This window comes from Nicotiana sylvestris, chromosome 12, assembly GCF_000393655.2.
Source record: "Nicotiana sylvestris chromosome 12, ASM39365v2, whole genome shotgun sequence".
Classification (NCBI taxonomy): domain Eukaryota; kingdom Viridiplantae; phylum Streptophyta; class Magnoliopsida; order Solanales; family Solanaceae; genus Nicotiana; species Nicotiana sylvestris.
The window spans coordinates 17,248,125-17,268,913 of NC_091068.1; the positions used below are offsets into that span (position 1 = coordinate 17,248,125).

General features: G+C 34.5%; 1 protein-coding gene across 1 annotated transcript in view; it reads right to left on the reverse strand.

The window, feature by feature from the left end:
• Positions 1-12,808: 12,808 nt before the first annotated feature.
• Positions 12,809-20,789, reverse strand: part of LOC138882732 (uncharacterized) — a 29,555-nt gene continuing 21,574 nt past the window's right edge. Inside the window, exons 3-11 of the mRNA XM_070163358.1 lie at positions 16,076-16,903; positions 15,810-15,974; positions 15,455-15,586; positions 15,285-15,336; positions 15,033-15,125; positions 14,859-14,948; positions 13,842-13,848; positions 13,147-13,746; positions 12,809-13,055 (exon numbers count right to left, since the gene is read on the reverse strand). Coding sequence (XP_070019459.1) covers positions 12,809-13,055; positions 13,147-13,746; positions 13,842-13,848; positions 14,859-14,948; positions 15,033-15,125; positions 15,285-15,336; positions 15,455-15,586; positions 15,810-15,974; positions 16,076-16,903 — 2,214 coding nt within the window. The remainder of the gene's footprint in view (positions 13,056-13,146; positions 13,747-13,841; positions 13,849-14,858; positions 14,949-15,032; positions 15,126-15,284; positions 15,337-15,454; positions 15,587-15,809; positions 15,975-16,075; positions 16,904-20,789) is intronic.

The following is a 20,789-nucleotide window of genomic DNA, read 5'->3' on the forward strand; positions in this document are numbered from 1 at the left end:
AACAAATTTTGGTTGTGTCTTCATCTTCAATCTTCAGTGTTCAACAATGTTGATCAAATCCAAACAATGTTGAAACTTGACCGCAGTCACCACTTTTGTCAGCATATCAGCAGGATTCTCTGTAGTATGAATTTTCTTCATCGTGACTCCACCTTCTTCTATGATTTCTCGTACAAAATGATACCGAACATCAATGTGCTTCGTCCTTGCATGATAAACTTGGTTCTTCGCTAATTGAATAGCACTTTGACTATCACAAAAAATTGTGATACCTTTTTGTTCAACACCAAGCTCCTTTAGCAATCCTTGAAGCCAAATTGCCTCCTTCACAGCCTCTGTAATAGCCATATACTCTGCCTCTGTTGTAGACAAAGCAACTGTTGACTGCAAAGTAGACTTCCAACTAACTGGTGCCTTTGCAAAAGTAAACACATAACCAGTAGTTGATCTTCGTTTGTCCAGATCACCCGCAAAATCTGAGTCACAATATCCAATTACAGACTGATTATCTTCCTGCTCAAAAACTAACCCGACATCTACAGTATTATGAATAACCGTAGAATCCACTTCACAGCTTGCCAATGCTCCTTTCCTGGATTATGCATATATCTGCTAATAACTCCAACAGCTTGTGAAATGTCAGGTCTCGTACAGACCATTGCATACATCAAGCTACCAACAGCATTTGCGTATGGTACCTTTGACATATACTCTCGTTCAACTTCATCCTTTGGCGACATAGTAGTACTCAGCTTAAAATGGGGAGCAAGTGGAGTACTAACTGGCTTAGTCTTGTCATCTATGCCAAAACGTTGAAGTACTCTCTTCAAATATTCCTTTTGAGATAAACAGAGTTTCTTTGAACGTCTATCTCTTATTATCTCCATGCCAAGAATTTTCTTTGCCTCACCTAGATCCTTCATCTCGAACTCCTTCTTTAGTTGAATCTTCAATTTATCAATTTCTTCTGAATTCTTGGAAGCTATCAACATATCATCAACATATAGGAGAAGATATACAAAGGAACCATCTTTAAGCTTGCGCAAATACACACAATGATCGTATTTGCTTCTCTTGTACCCTTGCCGCAACATAAACTCGTCAAATCGCTTGTACCATTGTCTAGAAGATTGTTTCAATCCGTACAATGATTTTTCAAGTTTGTACACCATATTTTCTTTTCCAGCAACTTTGAATCCTTCTGGCTGAGTCATGTAGATTTCCTCCTCCAAGTTTCCATGTAAAAACGCAGTTTTTACATCCATCTGAACTAGTTCCAAATCCAATTGTGCTACCAAAGCCAACATAATTCTAATGGAGGAATGTTTTACAACTGGAGAAAATACTTCATTGTAATCAATTCCCTCCTTTTGAGCATATCCTTTGGCCACCAATCTTGCTTTGTAGCGAACATCTACTTGGTTAGGAAATCCTTCCTTCTTTGCAAATACCCATTTGCACCCAATTGCTTTCTTTCCCTTCGGGAGATTGGCCAATCTCCATGTATGATTCTGATGAAGGGACTGTATTTCATCATTCATGGCAATCCTCCACTTATCTTCTTCTGAACTTTGGACAACGTCTTTATAAGTAGTAGGAACATCATCAGCTACAATTGAGGTTGCACAAGCAACCGTCTCTATGAGACGAACAGGTTTTGTTATTGTTCTTTTTGGCCTGCTGGTTGCTATTGATTCAAGTTGTTGTTGAGGTTCCTGAGTTGGAATCTCCTCTACTGGCTCTCCTTCCAGAGGGTAATCTTCATTTGTTTCCTCCTCTGCTTCTTGTGTAGGAAAAATAAATTTTCCCTCAAACTCCACCTGCTTAGAAGCACCTTCATTTTGTTTGGTATCTTCTGTTACCTTATTTACCATAGCAGATTCATCAAAGGTAACATCCCTGCTGAATATTACTTTCTTTGTCATAGGACACCATAAGCGATATCCTTTGACTCCAGAAGTAATTCCCATAAAAATAGCCTTCTTTGCCCTTGGATCCAATTTTGACTCTGTCACATGATAATATGCAGTTGAGCCAAACACGTGCAAAGAGTCATAATCTACAGCAGGCTTTCCATACCATTTTTCAAATGGTGTCTTGCCATCAATAGCAGCAGATGGTAAGCGATTAATGAGGTGGCATGCATATGTAACTGCCTCAGCCCAAAATTCTTTGCCCAAGCCAGCATTGGACAACATACACCGTACCTTCTCCAGCAAGGTCCGGTTCATACGTTCTGCCACTCCATTCTGTTGTGGTGTATGTCTAACAGTGAAGTGTCGGACGATGCCATCATTTTCACAGACCTTATTGAAATGATCATTTTTGTATTCACCTCCATTGTCTGTGCGAATACACTTGATCCTCTTGCCTGTTTGATTCTCCACCATCGTCTTCCATTTGAGAAAAATTCCCAACACTTCATCTTTGCTCTTCATTGTATACACCCATACTCTTCGGGAAAAATCATCAACAAAGGTTACAAAATAGTGCTTCCCACCCAATGAAGGTGTTTTGGAAGGACCCCAAACATCAGAGTGTACATAATCCAAAATGCCTTTAGTATTATGGATCGTTGTACCAAATTTAACCCTTGTCTGTTTCCCTTTAACACAATGCTCACAAAACTCCAAGTTGCAAGCCTTGACTCCTTTTAACAATCCTTGATCTGATAGAGTTTTCAAGGATTTTCCTCCAGCATGTCCCAAGCGCATGTGCCATAGCTTGGTTGCTTCTGCCTCTTTGTCGTCACTGGATGTCACTGTCGCTGTCCCAATAATTGTACTGCCACGATAGCGGTACATATTATTATTCTTCCGATTAGCCTTCATTACCACTAGTGCACCGGAGCATACTCTCATCACTCCATTTTCTGCAATGATTTTGAACCCTTTTGATTCAAGGGCTCCCACAGAGATGAGATTCTTCTTCAAATCTGGTACATATCGAACATCTGTTAATGTTCTGATCATTCCATCGTGGTTCCTTAATCGTATTGAACCAATCCCATATGAGGTAAGAGGGCTGTTATCCGTTGTGTGAATAATTCCATATTCTCCTTCTTGAAAATCCACGAACCAGTCCTTGTTGCGACACATATGATAGCTACAAGCCGAGTCCATCAACCATATGTCTGATGATGTTGATGACTCTGTTGTAACTAATGAGAAGTCTGAATCATCACAATCAGCTACATTTGAATCCATAATGGCCTTTCCATTATTATATTTGGCCTTATTCTTCAACTTCGGACAGTCTTTCTTCCAGTGCCCTTTTTCTCGACAAAAGGCACATTCATCTTTGCTGGGTCTGGATCTTGACTTGGATCTTCCCTTCTTTGTCCTCGTTTGATTTTGAGGACGACCCCTCACAAATAGTGCTTCTCCTTCTCCGCCCTTCTGTTTTTCTCGCTTTCTTTGTTCATAGCTGTACAAAGCTGAACAAACTTCTCTGAGAGAAACTTCGTCATTTCCATGGAGTAGAGTAGTTTCAAGGTGCTCGTACTCATCAGGAAGTGACGCCAACAACATCAAGGCCAAGTCACCATCATCATAAGTTGTATCCATATTTTGCAAATCTGTGACCAACTTATTGAAACTGGTGATATGTTCATTCATCGTGGTACCAGGAACATAGGTGAAGTGAAACAGTCTCTTCTTCATGTACAATTTATTTTGACTGTTTTTCTTCAAAAATTTATCCTCCAGTGCTTTCCATAATTTACTTGCAGAAGTTTCCTTTGTGTATGGATATTTCTGCTCTCTAGCAAGGTAGGATCGAATGGTACCGCAAGCAACACGGTTGATAATTCTCCAATCTTCTTCTCCAATAACATCTGGTTTCTTTTCTTCAATGGCCAGATCTAGCCCTTGTTGAAAAAGGACATCTAGAACCTCGCCTTGCCACATCCCAAAATGTCCGGACCCGTCAAAAATTTCTACCGCAAATTTCGCATTTGACACAATTCTTGTCATAAGCGAAGATGCCAATGATGACGTATTGTTGACACTTGATGTAGATTCTTCTTGTTTATTGTCTCCCATATTTGACACAAATATTATTTAATAGCTGACGACACAAATCAAGATTATTTCCTTTCTGATGTAGAAGATCAGACTAAGCTGCAACTACAGAGCATACTCAGACAGAACCTTGACTCAGTTACCAAGATAAATCTTTTCTGATGTGGAAGATCAGACTATGCTGCAACCACAGAGCATACTTAGACAGTACCTTGGCTCTGATACCAATTGTTGCGGAAGCCAAATGTATATAGTGTGAATAAGTCACAACTACTATACCAAAATTATGACAGCCACCAAATAATAAATAAGACAATAAAGCAACAATAAAAGGAACACCAGAATTTACGAGGTTCGGCTAATTTTGGCTACTCCTCGGATACAACCAATATTTTATTCCACTCCAAAAATACAAGTGAAATAATATTAAAGAGAGAAGATACAAATGTCTTAAACAGATGAGAAGACAAATGAGAGGTGTATTTAAATCCTAAACATTAGACCTTCTTTTATAGGGAAAATTTCCCAACCAAATGGCTAACCCACCGACGTGGGACTTTGCCAAATTCCACACCTTTACTCTTTGTTTGTTTTCATTTTCCTTTTCTATACCGATATATATTCCTCCTACAATATTTACTCTTTGTTGCTTGAATGAAAGAATTTCTACAATGCTTCTGACCCCCTGTTTCCTTTCTACTTCGCTTGCTTCTACCCATGATATTAATGGAAGCTGCCTGACTCCTTCTGCCATGGGTCAAGGAAGAGCTTTTTCTATATATATATATAGTATGATATAGTGCGCTGATCCAAGAGGAGTGCCAGATAGTGATGGTGTTGATGCCGTACGTGAAATTAGAAAATGACCTTGGATTGCTAATGGCTTGGTCCCTTGAATTCATCTTATCAATAAACCTATTTTTGCTAAACTTTACTGCACAATGTGTGAATATATATATATATGATGTCTGCTTATATAGTGGTTTTCAAAATATAATGGTGAAGATTCCATTCAAATTCTGTAATTAAGGGATGCATCTATAAAGGTGTAACTGAAAGAATTTGGAGAAATCCATGATCACAAAAGCTGTAACCGAAAGAAAAATCAATTTTATAACTGAAACCTTTTATTAAGGCTTTAACATCACAATGGAAAATGAATAGAAGATCGAGAAAACAGAAAATAATTGTAAATATCTGAGGAAAAAGATAAATAGGAATGATGGCTTAGGAGGCATGCCACATAAGCTTCTTGATTGCCCACATTTATATTAATATATAGATTTTTACTGATGTATAGTTTTTTTCGAATAAACTCATGTAAAATTTTGACAAGAAGTTAGAGCCAAATTTGATATAACTTTTTCCAACATGAAATCTTATGTGAATGTATTTTTTTTTTGTCTTGGTATTCCTCCCTTTTCTCCATTGAAGCCCTTTGAATTTATAAGAGATAATGATAAGGGTACTTTAACGAAAAAACTAATTTTTAGGGATTTTTACATAAAATTAGGAGGAGATATTAAAGGAAAAATATAGGCAAAAAAGGTAACCAATATGTGCAGTAACGGGAGGGAAAAACATATGAAAACAAACAAAATAGAAAAATAAAAATTACAAGAAAAGAAAATTGATATTGTCCGATCTTTGAAAGCAAAACAAAAAATGAGACAACAATTGCAATCCAACAAAATGGAAAAATGACATTATTTAATGGCATAAGATATAATTCTATGAATTAAATCTGTCAACTTAACTGTAACTTACTCTAGGATTTCATCCCGCATGGCTGGTTTTGTTCCAAAAATAATGTATTAACACTGTTGTTTTGCACCTATAAAAAAAGAAGATCGTCATTATATCTGATGGAGCGAACAAAAAATTACATACCGTTGATATTTTTAGAAGAGCAAGCACGTAAATTTAATAATAACAAATTAACAATGAAATTGAAAACATGAAGCCATGAAATCCACTAACATATACAAAGTCAAGGTAAAGGATGAATCTATATATATATATATATATATATATATATATATATATATATATATATATATATATATAGTGGTGTATTGGTGCATTATGTTTAATGCTGAAAAACCTATTGAAATTCCTTAAATGGAGCGTTTTCAGTTTCAAAATTAATTCTGATATGTAATAAAGAACAATTTTAGTGGAAGGTGATTAATTGCATTTAAAGACTTTTTGAACTATTAAAATAAGATAAATGGAGAAATAAAGAGAAAAAAGTCAAAAAAAGGAGAAAAAAGATAATTGAGTTTCTTGGCCAAAGAAAAGTGTCAAGTCAGCATTCTTTTTCCCTCCTTTATATATAGATATATAGATATTAAATTTTGGACGTATATAATATATATTGAATACTCTTTATCAAGAAATATTTTTACTTCTTCCAAGTCTGGACACCATTGGAAAAATTTCTCACTTCGCCATTTACTCCAACAAATGCAAGTTGACACCATCTCCATCCTCCATGTCTTCCGATTGGTTAATTTTAACTTTCCGCTGACACGAATTCTTTTAGGCTTCTCTAATCTGGCCCCAAAAAGGCAAAGGAACATACTCCATATTTCTTTTGAAGTCCTTAAACTTTATTTTCATGACATAGTTCTCGTCCTCTTAATCCTTTTTTATTTATGGCTGAAATGAGCTTAAATAGAACGGCATGGACAGTGAAGATTTATATTGCCGACCACAACCTGCTTGAGTTTGAGCCATAGTTGTTATAAGCCTAAAAATCTTCAAGAAAGTTGTGTATAGGGAGAGCCAGTCCCTTCTAATTTTGAAAGTATTCCGATGGTCTTTTTCCTTTCTCCTAATTGTTACCCTTCACCGTATCTTTTTTCTTTCTTTTATGTCTTTTTCCTTTTTCATATTTTCTTATTTTTCTGTGTACCAAATAAAAGTGTTAACGTATATTACACAACATTGGATATAAATTTCTGGAATTTGCCTATAGTGCCATAATAAGAATTCTATATGTTAGCATAGTGTGATTATATGGTGTTTTTTCACAAGCAAGTTTGTGCTAATTAATACTAAGAGGATGGTAAAGTTTTGGTAAGAAATCTTTTGCTAGACCAGTTTTTCTTCCTACTTGATTCTAACAATTTTATGTTTGACGTCTCATCTCCGATCATAATTGTGTACATTAAAATAGTATTTATTAATTACATGCATAAGGGCTTGAACATTTTGTAACGATTTAAAGAATGTCCACACAATATAGGGAACATTTTAAACTCTTTGGCTTCCTAGCAGATATTACATTGACTTGCATAAACTAATTTATTTTGTAGGCAATATTTCTGGAGAAAATGCAAGCATATTATTCAAGGGGTTGACTGAACAGTGAAGCATTTGGTAGAAAAAGGAAAATTGAAGCAATTGAATCAACATTTGGTGCACCAACCTTAATTGTTATATTTTCTTCCAGAAAACTCCATGTAATGAATCTTTCTCGAGAGGTTTGGAACCTTAAGTACAGTGGTCGGGGAGTGGTCTGTGTACAACGGGAAAAGAGATCGTACGTAAAACAGAAGACGAAAGTGCTATTTCTTGGCCATTGGATCGATAAGGATGTGATATCTTCACGAAGAAGCTACTTTTTGCAGCATCTCAAAAATAGTTTCTACATTTTCTCAATTTTTTTTTTTTACTTTTAAAAGCTTTAACAAAACCCCTTAACTTTGAAAAAAAAGTACTTTGGCAACAAAATTATAATAATAATAATAGTTTTGGCCAAACATGCTATTTATTTACTTGCAAAAATCTATCAAGTGGAATGTTTGGCATGCTGGGCTAGCTCAACCCGACCCGTTATTTAGTAGGATTGGGCTAGGATTTTCTAACCCATTTAAGAATGAGATTTTTTAGCCAAGCCCAAGTAAGCATGTGGCTCGTGAGGTTTGATTGATGCTAGATTTGGTTGGCCTGTGGGCCTAATAAAAACATATAATTAAAAATATAAAAATTAAAGTTTCCTAAGCTTATCATATTAATAGATCAAGTCTTAAAATTTATGTATTGCAAGGATTATTCTAGAAAATATCTCGATCTTTCAGTGATAGCGCGTGATATACTTAGTATTCCTATTACTAATATAGCATCGCAATTAACATTCAATTAGTGGGCATGTTCTCACCAAGTATATAAGTTGCACCCTCATGAAACTGTCCAAACACTTGTTACTACTCGAATTGGTTGCACGACTTTTTTCAAACTCAAATTGGTATTATTTTTATGTGAATTTGAATATTATTAGTTTTTGAAATTTAGTTATGTTTAATATTTAACTAATTATTGACATTATGAATTATAGATATAGATGACAAATGAAGATGTTAAGACAAACCTGTCACAATCGGATTTAAATTTATTTCAAGAAGGTGATGTGTTAGTGTTGAATATGTCATAAGCGCCACAGATATTTTCTTCAATAGTTTATTTTGAGTTTTTACTTTTAATGAATGAAATATTACCATTTCTTTTCTAGTATTTATTATGATATATTAGAACACTATCAAAAGTTATTAAGTTTATAGGATATTTTTGTCTATAAGATATTTTTGACTCGTAAATATTTTTACTTTTGTTTTTTTAGGTTAGAACTTCAATTTAATAATATAAAAATTATATTAAAAATAATAATTGACCAGCCCATGAGGCCCACGATCATTGTATGACTGGGCTAAGATGATTATTTTAACAAAGAGATTTTTTCTTTCTTATACCATATATGAAACTTTATTACCAAAAAAGCATAGTTTCTAATTTACTTCCACATTTTTTCTACAGTTATTATACCAATCATTAAATACGAATTAATAGTAGCTGAATCTTCCTAATTTGTCGAGCTAAAATTCATGAACAGAATCTTCTAAAAAGATTTGGCGTAAATCAGATCAAATCATATCACGGAAATCCTTTATCTTCAATTTATAATTAAATTTTGTTCTTTGATATTCTCACAATCGCTACAAATCAAAATCTCAGTTCGTCGAAATCAGAAGCTCAATTTCAAATTGTAGAAATCAGTTCTGCAAATCTCAGTTTGTCGACTTTTTTCTTCAATCCACTAATAAAAAAAGCGACAAAATATTCAACAAATTCAAGTCAAATTGTAGAAATCAATTCTGCCGATTCTCTGTTCTTCATCTTTTTTTCTTAATCCAAAAAATTAAAAAAACGGCAAAATATTGAACAATACCTCAGTAACGACACGCAATCATGTCCAAAATCCCAATCATGCTACATTTTAATGGCAATTGGGATAGCTATGACAGATTTAGAGATTTTCAAGTTGATGGCATTGTGCTTAATGAGGATGCAAGTTACACTATGTTGATTTCTACAATTGCAGAGCAATTAATGATTGATACTTCGGAAAAAATTATAGAACAAATACATTGTGAATGAGAATTGTCCTCCAATTGAGATTAGGAACAATATGGGGGTTAGTGTGTATATGGAGACAAAAAGGAGAATAAAAACTTAGGATCGTATCCGTCACTCATAAGTGTACGAGATTTCAATATGGAATTGACTATTACAAATGAGAACACAAGTGCAGGTTTGTTATGTTTCAAATTCTATGGAAGTCTGATTTTACGATAATATCTATAAAATTCCTACATTTATCTACAAATCAGTTTTAGGATGTATAAAGCAATATTGTTTTCATACTTATCAACAAAATTACTACATTTATACTACAATTAAGCTACAAATCATGTTGAAAAAAAATTGACTACAAAAATTTCTATTCACCTACGATTTATCTACAAAGATTCTACAAAATTGTATATGACATTGTTTATCTTTATTTTCATGCAGGTTCGTCTGGGACAATACAGTTACTTGATATGCCAGCCTCTCCCGTCATAAAGGAATATCAAAGTGAAATAATAACCGAAGGTACACAAAGTGTTATCGAAGAAGGACAGTGTATCAAGACAAGCAAACAATTGCAACTGCAATGAGGCACTATTCTGTCATGCACAAGTTCCAATTCAGGGTTAAAAGATCTAGCCACAGATGGTATGAAGATATTAATTGTGAAAAGACCTTTATAAACAATATTTTCCTTGTGATATGTGGATGAAAAGTAGTTATATTGTATAGTGTATTACTTTATGTTAAAACAGTCATTTTGTTAAATCTACATTGATAACATGTATTATAAATGTATTTTTTTGTAGCTACTGGCTCATATGCGTTGCAGAAAACTGTAATTGGCACTTCAAGGCAGCATCGATTAATGATTCTGCAATGTTCAAGATCACGAGTTTCAATCGACAACACACATGCACCTTAATGGACGATACATTCATATGGCGCAAACGTACTGCAGTTGTAGTTGGTAGCATGGTCATGCCAAAGTATTGTGATCCTAAGACAGTTTACACACCAAAGGACATACAAACTGACATGTTTTCCCAACACTGAGTGAACCTAAGCTACATGCAAGTATGGAGGGCAAAGGAAAAGGCTTTACAGTTATTGAGAGGTCATCCGGCTGACTCATACAACAAATTACCAAAATATTTTTATATTCTTGAGAAGACGTATCCTGGTTCAGTTGTTAAATTAAAGAAGACAACAGATGAATGCTTATTATACGCATTTGTTGCTCTTTGTACATCAATAAGTAGTTGAGAATATTATAGACCAGTAGTAGTGGTTGATGGGACATTCTTAAAGATAGCCTACAGGGGGATTATGCTGACAGCAAGCACAATGGATGCAACAGGTAAAATTGTAGTTATTTTGTAGGCAGTTTATAAATTGTAGATATATTGTAGATATTTTGTATATGTATATTGTAGTTTATATGTATTTGTGTTTTCATATGCATTTTCAAATCTGCCAGTTAATTATTTTTTTACTAATAATATAGGTACAATATTGCCTTTGGCATATGCTGTGGTTGATTCGGAAAACGACGCATCGTGGAAGTAGTTTTTTGAGCAATTCAAGCAAGCATATGGTGAAAGAACTTCAATGTGTGTTGTTTCAGATAGGAATGAGAGTATCCTGAAGGCAACATCAATTGTCTATCCGGGCGTGCCACACTACTCTTGCGTGTGGCATATTTGGACAAATATAAGGGCAAAGTTCAAGAAGGGTCATCTACAATTAAATGAATTGTACTTTGCTACAGCAGGGTCATACACTTTGGATGAATTTAATGAAAGGATGTCGAAGATTGAAGAGATAGACCCGCGTGTTAAATCATATCTCTATGATATTTGCTATCATAGATGGTCAAGAGTACATGCAACGGTGAATAGAACTTGGACTATGACATCAAACATTGTCGAGTCGTTAAATGTTGTAACAAAAGATGCAAGAGAGCTGCCAATATTTAACCTATTAGAGTATATGAGGACACTTCTTGAACGTTGGACGAAAGAGAAGTTATTGAAGGCAAATGGTACTTTCACATACCTTGGGTACAAATTCAACAAAGAATTAGAGAAAAACAGTACATTATCTCAGAAACTTAGGGTAAGATCTGTTTATTTGGTGCAGAAAATTAAGTAATTAATATACATTATTTCCAGATTGTAGATAAATTGTAGACAAATTGTAGTTAATTTGTAGATTGTAGATAATTTGTAGATATAATTGTAGATAAATTGTAGATAATCTATTTTTATGATTGTAAATATTTTTCTTTCTGTTTGTTATGTAATTGTAGGTGAGGGCTTCAACAAATCATATCCATACTGTGATAGATGGTGTGAAGCGGTACATTGTGTGTCTTGAAAGTAAGAAATGTAGTTGTGGCCAGTTCCAACTTGATGAACTTCCATGTCTGCATGCTTTGGCAGCTCTAAGGCACATGAATGAAACTTATGAAAACTATTGCTCTCCGTATTATACAAGGGAGAGTCTGCTGCGTACATATGAAATACCAGTAAATCCCCTTCCTGATGAAAGTAAATGGAATGTGCCACAACATATATCTAATGAAGTAGTAAATCCACCTACGGGAGAGAAAAAGCAGTCAGAAAGACCACAAAAAGAAAGATACAAAACATATGATGAACTAAAGTCAAAGAAGTACAAGGTGTCATGTGGCAACTGTGGATGTGAAGGGCATAACAAAAGATCTTGCAAGAATGCACTCAAAAAGAAATAAATATCGTGTAGTTAGAATAATATTTCAAACTAATTGTTAGTGTGTTTAAGTTAACAGAATTTTGTGTGTAATCGTTTAAGTTTTGAAAGATCATAATGTAGTTATCTTCAATTTATTTCTGTGTTTGTTAACATATTTTTCTGTATTGTGTCAATCATCTACCTCCATTTTTTACATTTTGTACATAGCAGTTAATATTTATTATCTACAATATAACTACAAGTTAAAAAAAATTAATGTAACTTGAACTGACAATTATATACAGAAAGTAAATACAACTGGAGGTATTCCCTACAAATTATATACATATCAACTATAAAATTATATACAATCTCAACATTCAGTGTTTCTAGATTGTGGATAATTTGAAGTTTTTTTTGTAGATAATTTGTATTCTAACAACATAATAACTACTTTTAATATAATGAAGAACAAGTGCTATAAATATTAAACAATTGGAGATAAAACCACCAAGTTATTTTCAAGTGAACTGCTAAACTGGATAGAAATTAACAAAACAAAAGGTCTGCTACAATAAAAATACAAAAGAAATATTCAGAAAGTTTTGTACTATACTTCTCCTACAAACTAGCATCAACTAAATTACATAGACATGACACTACTTCTTCTTTCTCTGGACTCTTGTTTTCTCATTCAATGAAGGTGCACCCTTCCTCCTTGCTAGTATGCCTGTAACCTCACTTTCACTGATTGACCCATCTTCCTGCTTCTTTGTAGCATAGTCCCATAGGAGCGCTCGATAGCGTCTATGATGTTGGTCAATATCAGAAAGGTCTTCTGCAGGAATTGACAAATCTCCAAGGCTAACATACTCCGCAAATGCAACAACAAATACACCACAATCGCTGCAGAAACACAATTTTTTTTAAATATTTACCAAATAATTAGAAATAAAAAAAGAATTAAATGCATAGAAAGAGAGAATAGATCTTTTACAGTGATCCTTCATTTTGTTGTGGAATCTCTGCAACCATCCACTGAATGTTAAGAGGGTCGGTAACATGTTTCTCGATGTATGCCTTTGTATTCATGAAGTTAATGTCCTTACGCTTCCCATAAAAATCAGTGCATGATAAATGCAAAGGGATAATAACAGAAAACTTTTTGACACGGGATTCAACAACATGATGGTTGTGTGAAGAGACCATGGAATCATACGCATAAAGTTGTCTGTATGCAATGTCGAAAAAGACCAACACCCAATGGATTTTTTCTTTAATATTGACGGGCATGATGACATAGTCAACTTCATCCCATGCAACATTGGCAAGTAGTCTATACCCCAAAATATATTCTGCAACAACATCTTGGGGTTTAACAACCGAATACTTCTCTTGTGGAGGTGAATTTATGAACTTTTCATAAATTTGTTCTATCCAGGTCTTGAACACACAATCCGTTGTGGTAAACCTGGTCTTGTTATTGGGGCCATACTTGCCTCTTTTCCTCAAGTAATACATTATTACATTAATGTGCTGCACCCAAAAATAGTTGGCATATAAACAGCAACTCAACTTCAAATAATCTACATGAAACCTACATTATAACTGCAATTAACTACAAAAACAGAAACAAAAAATATCTACAATGATGTCTAAAAACAGCTCTACAATTTAAACAAATTTACCTACAGTTTACCTACAGTAAATGTACAATTTACCTACAGTTTAAGTACCTAATCTAAAAATAACTACAATTTACCTACAGTTACTGAGCAAACACGTAACACAACATCTACAATCATGTCTACATTATATCTACATTTTAGACTACAATTAATCTTGTAATGTTCTACATAAACTACAAAATAACTACAATTACACTACAAACAGTAAATACAACAATAAAACAATTCTGTCCACAAAATACATATAGAATTTATACTATAAATAATCTTCAAATATGATACATAACATGAAACCTAAATATTAATTACACTACATACAAGAAAGACAACATTTACAATCATGTCTATATCATATCTACACTTTATACTACAAGTCATCTTCATATATTATCTACAAAATAGAAGACAAAATATCTACAAATCATATCTTGGGAATAGACTCCTTGATACTTACCGAGTCATTGAGGACTTGTCCGGGGTGAGCCAGCGAAAAGAATCATTCCTTATTATCAACCTTTTCCACTCCAAGGCTTAATTTGGTTATCCTTTATGGAAAACAGAGCCTTCCTCATGTAACAACAAATAAATGACAAAAACAATTGTAGATTGAATTAGATATGTAAAAGATAAATGCTGAAATGAAAGTGTCAAATTATGCATTCATACCTCTTTGAACCTTTGTCGCTAGACTGGTATAACCACTTGTTGAAGTTTTCTAAAACATCCGGATCTACATTTTCACTAATAATAGCAGTAAAAGAGTGCTTGAGGTAGAAAATTTTAGGTCCAACCGAGCTCCTGCCCCCATAACTATATAGAGGGATAAATGGTGATCGGGCATGCTTTCCCGGATGCCTTGTTCTCCCCGGATGCATAGGTGTTGCATCATCTTGTATGGGCTCGCCAAACATAACCAATTGGGATAAGTTGTCAGGAAACTCAAAATCATCTAGTGTGACCCCATTCTTCTCAACTCCCGATCCTTCTAAATCACCTAGATCTACATACTATGCATCTGTACCTTCATTGTCATGTTCCTCAATGACCTGTTCTGACTGAGATGCTACTGTCACTCCGTGAATTGGGGACTGTGCATTGATATCTTTCGTAACTGTAACACAATTCATATCAATTTTAACAAGAATGTTAAAATTTATAAACAACAAGAAAATATCTCTGAGTGACAGTATGATACCTGCTTTGTCTTCATCAGCTGCAACTTGAAAATATGTATCTAAATCACCATGTGCTGGAAGATTTTCTTGACCAACTGCACCTTCAACATGTTCTGTTTTATAATTAAAAATGGTAAATAATATTGGATAATGGTGGCTTGAAAGGTGTAGCATATGTGTAGCAAAATTGTAGATACTTTGTGGATAAGTGTAGATATGTTAATTATACACTGACACAAATTGTAGATATTTTGTAGGTATTTTGTAGATACCTATTTTGCTGGTGCTTTCCTGCACTTGTTCCCCAATATTGAACTGAAAATGCTGATTGTTCAAGTCTTTTTGTTGAACTGCCAGCAAACTGAATGTTTTATGTTTGTTTGTATATATATTTTTTCATTGTCTAAATTGTTTTGCTATAAAAATAAAAGTCAGATCTTACCTTTGCATCATCTTGCACATTTCTAATGTTTATCATTTGCAAAACAGACTGCACATAATCATTTATAAACACTCGAAAGTTATCGAGTTCTACAAAGACAACTTTCCTAAAATCTTCAAGTTTTGTATCAACCTACAAGTTACAATATAGTAAGTTGTTAACTTCATAATATGTCCTAACATACAATGCAAAAACATATGCAATTATATAAAGATATATATTAGAATTTACAAATTTGTAGATATTTGGTAGACAGTTTATGAAATATAGATATAATGTAGATAAAATGTAGATATATTGTAGTTTATAGTATTAACTGCTCAATTCCTTTTTCTAATTTACTGATTTTCTCAACAATAGACTCCTTGTCCTCTTCTCCATCTGTTTTTTTGGGTTCCAACGTAGGAGGATCAGCATTGGGAACCTCAGATGTTTGTTCACCTTCTTGAACTTTATACTCAAATTTATCGGGCAAAATAAGCACTACAATCTCTTCTCTAAATTCAACTATATTGGTAAACTGAATGAGGAAAAATAAATTAGTTTGATCAAGGCAGAAAATGTAGAATACTTGTAGATATGTTGAAGGTAAATGTATAATCGTAATAAAAGAAACTATACCTTTATCCACTCAGGCTTTATCATCTTCTCTTCAAAGGCAGCTAACCAAATCTGCCCCTTAGCAGCTGACCATCTTAGTATGCGAGGTATTGAGTTAGAACACCTTGTATCTAGATCAGTGATGACAGTTGAGCAACACTCATAAAGCCATACTTGCAATGCTAGTGAGCATCCCCGTATGAGATAAGAATGTACATACGGATTTAGTCTGTGCCTAACAGATTCCATCATCTGGGTGAAAGATTTAATACCCCATGGGTATGACTCATACTGCCTAGATTCTACCAAATAGAACCTAAAGTGATCTACAAAAGAAACATGATCTTTGTCCGAAGGACAAATGAAAAATTCTAAAAGATAAAGGATGCACAACTTCACCGCATCCTCATCGTTTACCCAGGATCTAGTGATTACTATCTGTTTCAAATAAGACTTCTCCCCTCTTAATTTGTTAGGAAAATAACTGCTCATTATTTTGCTAACATAAGTGGGAGTATAACCAAAATCAGTAACCTGGGTAACACATCTTAGACCAGTAATTAATGCAAACTCATGCAATCCAAAATTTAATGTTTCACCCTTTAACTGTACAGAAAAATATGATTCATTGGATTTGGTCAATTCATACTTCATCAGAAGATGAATGACTTGGTTTTGCATGCATATGGTGGGAAGAGACAGTAAGTATCCAAAACACGTCTTTTTGAAAAGATTCAAACCATTTAAGGATAGAAGCTCTTTAATCTGGCTAGGAATACTAGGATCACACAAAGTGTAGAATCTAAGCACCCCATAATCAACATTATGTGGGGCAAAAAACTGTCCATTCTGCACAAATAATAAATTAATTCACATTAATAAAATGCATAAAAAGGATAAATTCATCTACATTATATCTACAACATAACTACAAATGATTACATAATATCTACAATTTAAAGCATTTTCTACAAAAAGGCAGCAACAAAAGATAACTACAATTCTGCTTCAAATATTACAAGTTACCTAACAGTATAACTACAAAAAAACTACAAAATATCTAAAACTATAAAAACAAAACATCACAATTACAAATAATCTTCAAAATTAAGACAATTAATCTACACTTGTCTAAAACACGTAGAACACAGATTTAACCATCCTAAACCAAACAAAAAAATTAGAAACGAAAATAATAAATGTTTACCTTCGCCAATGATTGGTTCCGAACAATTTTAGGGTGTTTTTTTGAATGTTTCTTCATTTTTAGATTTTTCGAACCAGGAGACACCTTGCTTTCTTTCCTGTTCGAAGATTAGGGACCTCTTCTACAAAGTCGTTGTCTACAGAAATTTCTTTTCCTTTTCGTTTGACTTGTTTGACTGGTGTAGAAGTTTCTCCAGCATCTACATCGTGTTATTGTTTGGCTCTCATCTCGGCTCTGATTTTTCGGGGAGAGGAACTATGAGTAGTCTCTACAATTGCATGTGAAGATTTGCCTTGCTTTTTGGGTGATTTTGGGGATAAAACACCCAAATCAAAGGAGGGTATATCAGCTATTGCTGATTTTTTAGGACTCTTTTTCGAAGCTTTGTTGTCCTTCATTGATGAACTTCAACTGGAGTAAAATGGGGAACCAATTTGTTTGAAGGGTTTCTTTAATTTTCTGTGATTTTAGAGGGAGATTAGGTGGTTTCAGAAGATGGAAAATGGTAAAAAAAACGTGGGTACGGGGCTGAAGGGTTAGGAGAGAGAAAGTAAGGGATGAGTGGAGATACTGGAATTAAACGAAAATCCTTTAATTAAGGAGTAAAAAATATCTCATTAATTATACCCTTAATTAATTATGGTATAGAAATGGTAATTTGATATACTAAGTGTAATTAAGTCAAATCTTAAACATTGAGGGTAAAAAGGTTTCCTATGTGGAATAGGAATGTAAAAATTCCTTTAACAAATAACCTGTCATATTTATTGTTTACTTTTTCTAACTAGTATACATAAATTATACATATATTATATATGGATTATACATATTTTATACATATGCTAGCTATATTTAATTTAAGCAGTTGTGTAGGCGACTACTTAAGTTAAATTTTCTTTTAAATAAGGATTAGTTACCCTCCTGTAGCAAAAGGCTGATACCTTATTTATTTTAAATAAATATCCTTTTAAAAAATTATATTCCATAGTTACCTTCTGATTTTTATAGCCATATATCTATTTATGATCACCTCCTACCCTTAAGCTATAAAATAAGCTTTGTATTATTTTTCTCTCTCATATCTGTGAGCACGTGATTTTTGTTTTCGCACGACAATCGCTCCAAAAAGAAATAAAAAATATAATTGGCCCTGCTGTACAATTTCGGATTTCTGTGCGGCACCTTGTTGATTTATTTGTGACTTTGGCCCATTTTTATTTATTTACTTTATTAAAATGAAATTCAAAAAATATATGTGTCCTGCATAATTCAAACCGTAATCCGGTCGTTAAATAGAAAATCATGAATAGGCATTTTCGTCCGTTGATTTTATTTGGTTTGACTTTACCTGTTTTGAAATATTTTAGTGTGTGTGCAAATAATTGTATTGAGTGTGTATTTAATTTTAATTTGATTTTTTGGCTTAGTTTTGTTTTTAAAATAAATAAGAAAAAGGAAATAAATAAAATAAAATATAATAAAAAAAATAAAGAAAACAAAATTGGCCCAAACAAACTCAGCCCAAACCCAGGCCTGCCCGGTCCAACACCAGTGGATGCCCAGGGTGTCTAAACGACACCGTTTTAATCCAGTGTGGTCTGGGCCGTTGATCTCAGATTGATCAACGGCCAAGATCATTTCCCCACAACCCACTGAGGAACCCGACCCGTTTCCACCCGGACCAACCCAAACCCCTTACCCTCGAAACGACACCGTTCCACTTAAGCCATCAGATCCAGACCGTAGATCTAAATTGATCTAACGGTCGAGATCCGCCTACTCATTCCATATATAAGCCCTTAACATACCCTACCCCCCTATCCAATACCCCGACCTCCGTCTTCAACCTCATCCCCCATCAAACCCCTAGAGCCGCCCCTGTATCCTTCACCATGGAAGCCGGCGGCATGAACGCCGGTGACCCTCCCCTTAACACCCTAGAACGCCCTTGCCATCCTGAACCCAAATCTATCAACCATGTAGTTCGAATCCCTCCCCACCTTCTCGAATCTTCATTTGAAGATTCGAGTCAAAACTCGATCTATTCAGTTTAACCCCAGTTTCATACCAGACACTCCCCAGACCCCCCTCGTGACCAAACCATACTTGGTTTGGTCCGAATCTGATCAGGGAAGCATGAATCCCAGATCTGAGTTTTGGAATTTGTTGGTTCTTCGTCACTGGTCCATATCCGTTCGAACCGAAGAGGTTAAGGTCTAATGGACTTTAATCGAAGTGTTTCTCATTTTAAAGTTCGTTCAGCCTTAAGAAAGGTCTGTCCGAGTCCGGTTTGAGGATTTGATTTTTCAAGGTTTAAGGTGAGTTCTTTCTTTTCTTATTTGTGTTGGTTCATCTGATTGTGGTAAAGGTCTGTTCATGTTTTGTTTGTGTCCTTGACTTTTAGCAACTGTGCCTTGACCACTTTGCTTGAACCTCTGCTGTTTGATTGAGTCTTTCCATTTGTTTTGATAATGTGTATGTAAGTGTTGGGCAACTAGCTGATTTTCAAATTTGGACTGACTAATTGATTCCTCGGGTACCACTTTGCTTAGTCAGTGTAATTCAAATCATGTGTCGATACTGTTAAATGTCTGATTTTTGGTTACGATTGTATGTGTTATAACTAGTATAGTCGAGTCGACATATGTCGTCAATTAGTTTCAGTTGTCCGAACGATAACAAATCAATGTACTTTTGATAAGCATGGCTTGAATCACTTAGGAACTGAGTTTAGTGCTTATAATTAGTAATTTGAAATCAGAAGTGTAAAAGAGCAATGTTCTGTTTAGTCACAGTTCTGAAATTGGAGAGCATGTGCACTTATGCACAACATGTGCATTTTGTGCACAGCCTGTGCCCTGCCTAAATGTTTTTGAATTAAATAGTTTGACAGCATGTGCTGTCAGACTACATTCTGCTGCCCATTACCTTACTTTAGTTCAAAAATATTAAACCTTGCCTAAAAGTAAGTCTGCCAGGGAATATCATGGGCTGGTGTTCTTATTTAAATAGTAAGTGGAATCTGAAAATAAGGGAGCACATGGGAGGATGTTCTGATTGATGATGGGAGGCTGATATAAAATGGGGGATTGGGATAAGAGAATGGACAGAGACAGACAAACAAAAAAGGGAGGAGAGGAAAAGGATACCATCTGATAATAGAGGTCAGAGAGAGCATAGATAGAGGAGAGTTGAAGTTCTGGAGATACAGACAGAATTAGAGACAGGATTGAGAGATAGAAATACATACACACACACACAAAAGGATAGACATTGAACCTTAAGAGCTGAATAGGAAAAACACAAACAGAGATAGAGAGAGGTTAAGGGATAGAAGCTATACAACCAACAATCAGAAACCTTCTTCCTCCTATTGTTATTGGGTTTTCAGTTGTTTCAATTTGTTCAAGCCAATTCTGATCCTTTGAAATCTCAGTTGTGTCTATTAGTTGAGTGCTTTCATTGGTTTACTACTATCTGGAGTTCTGATTCTACTCCACTGGGTGTTGCTGTTATTTGGCTATTGCT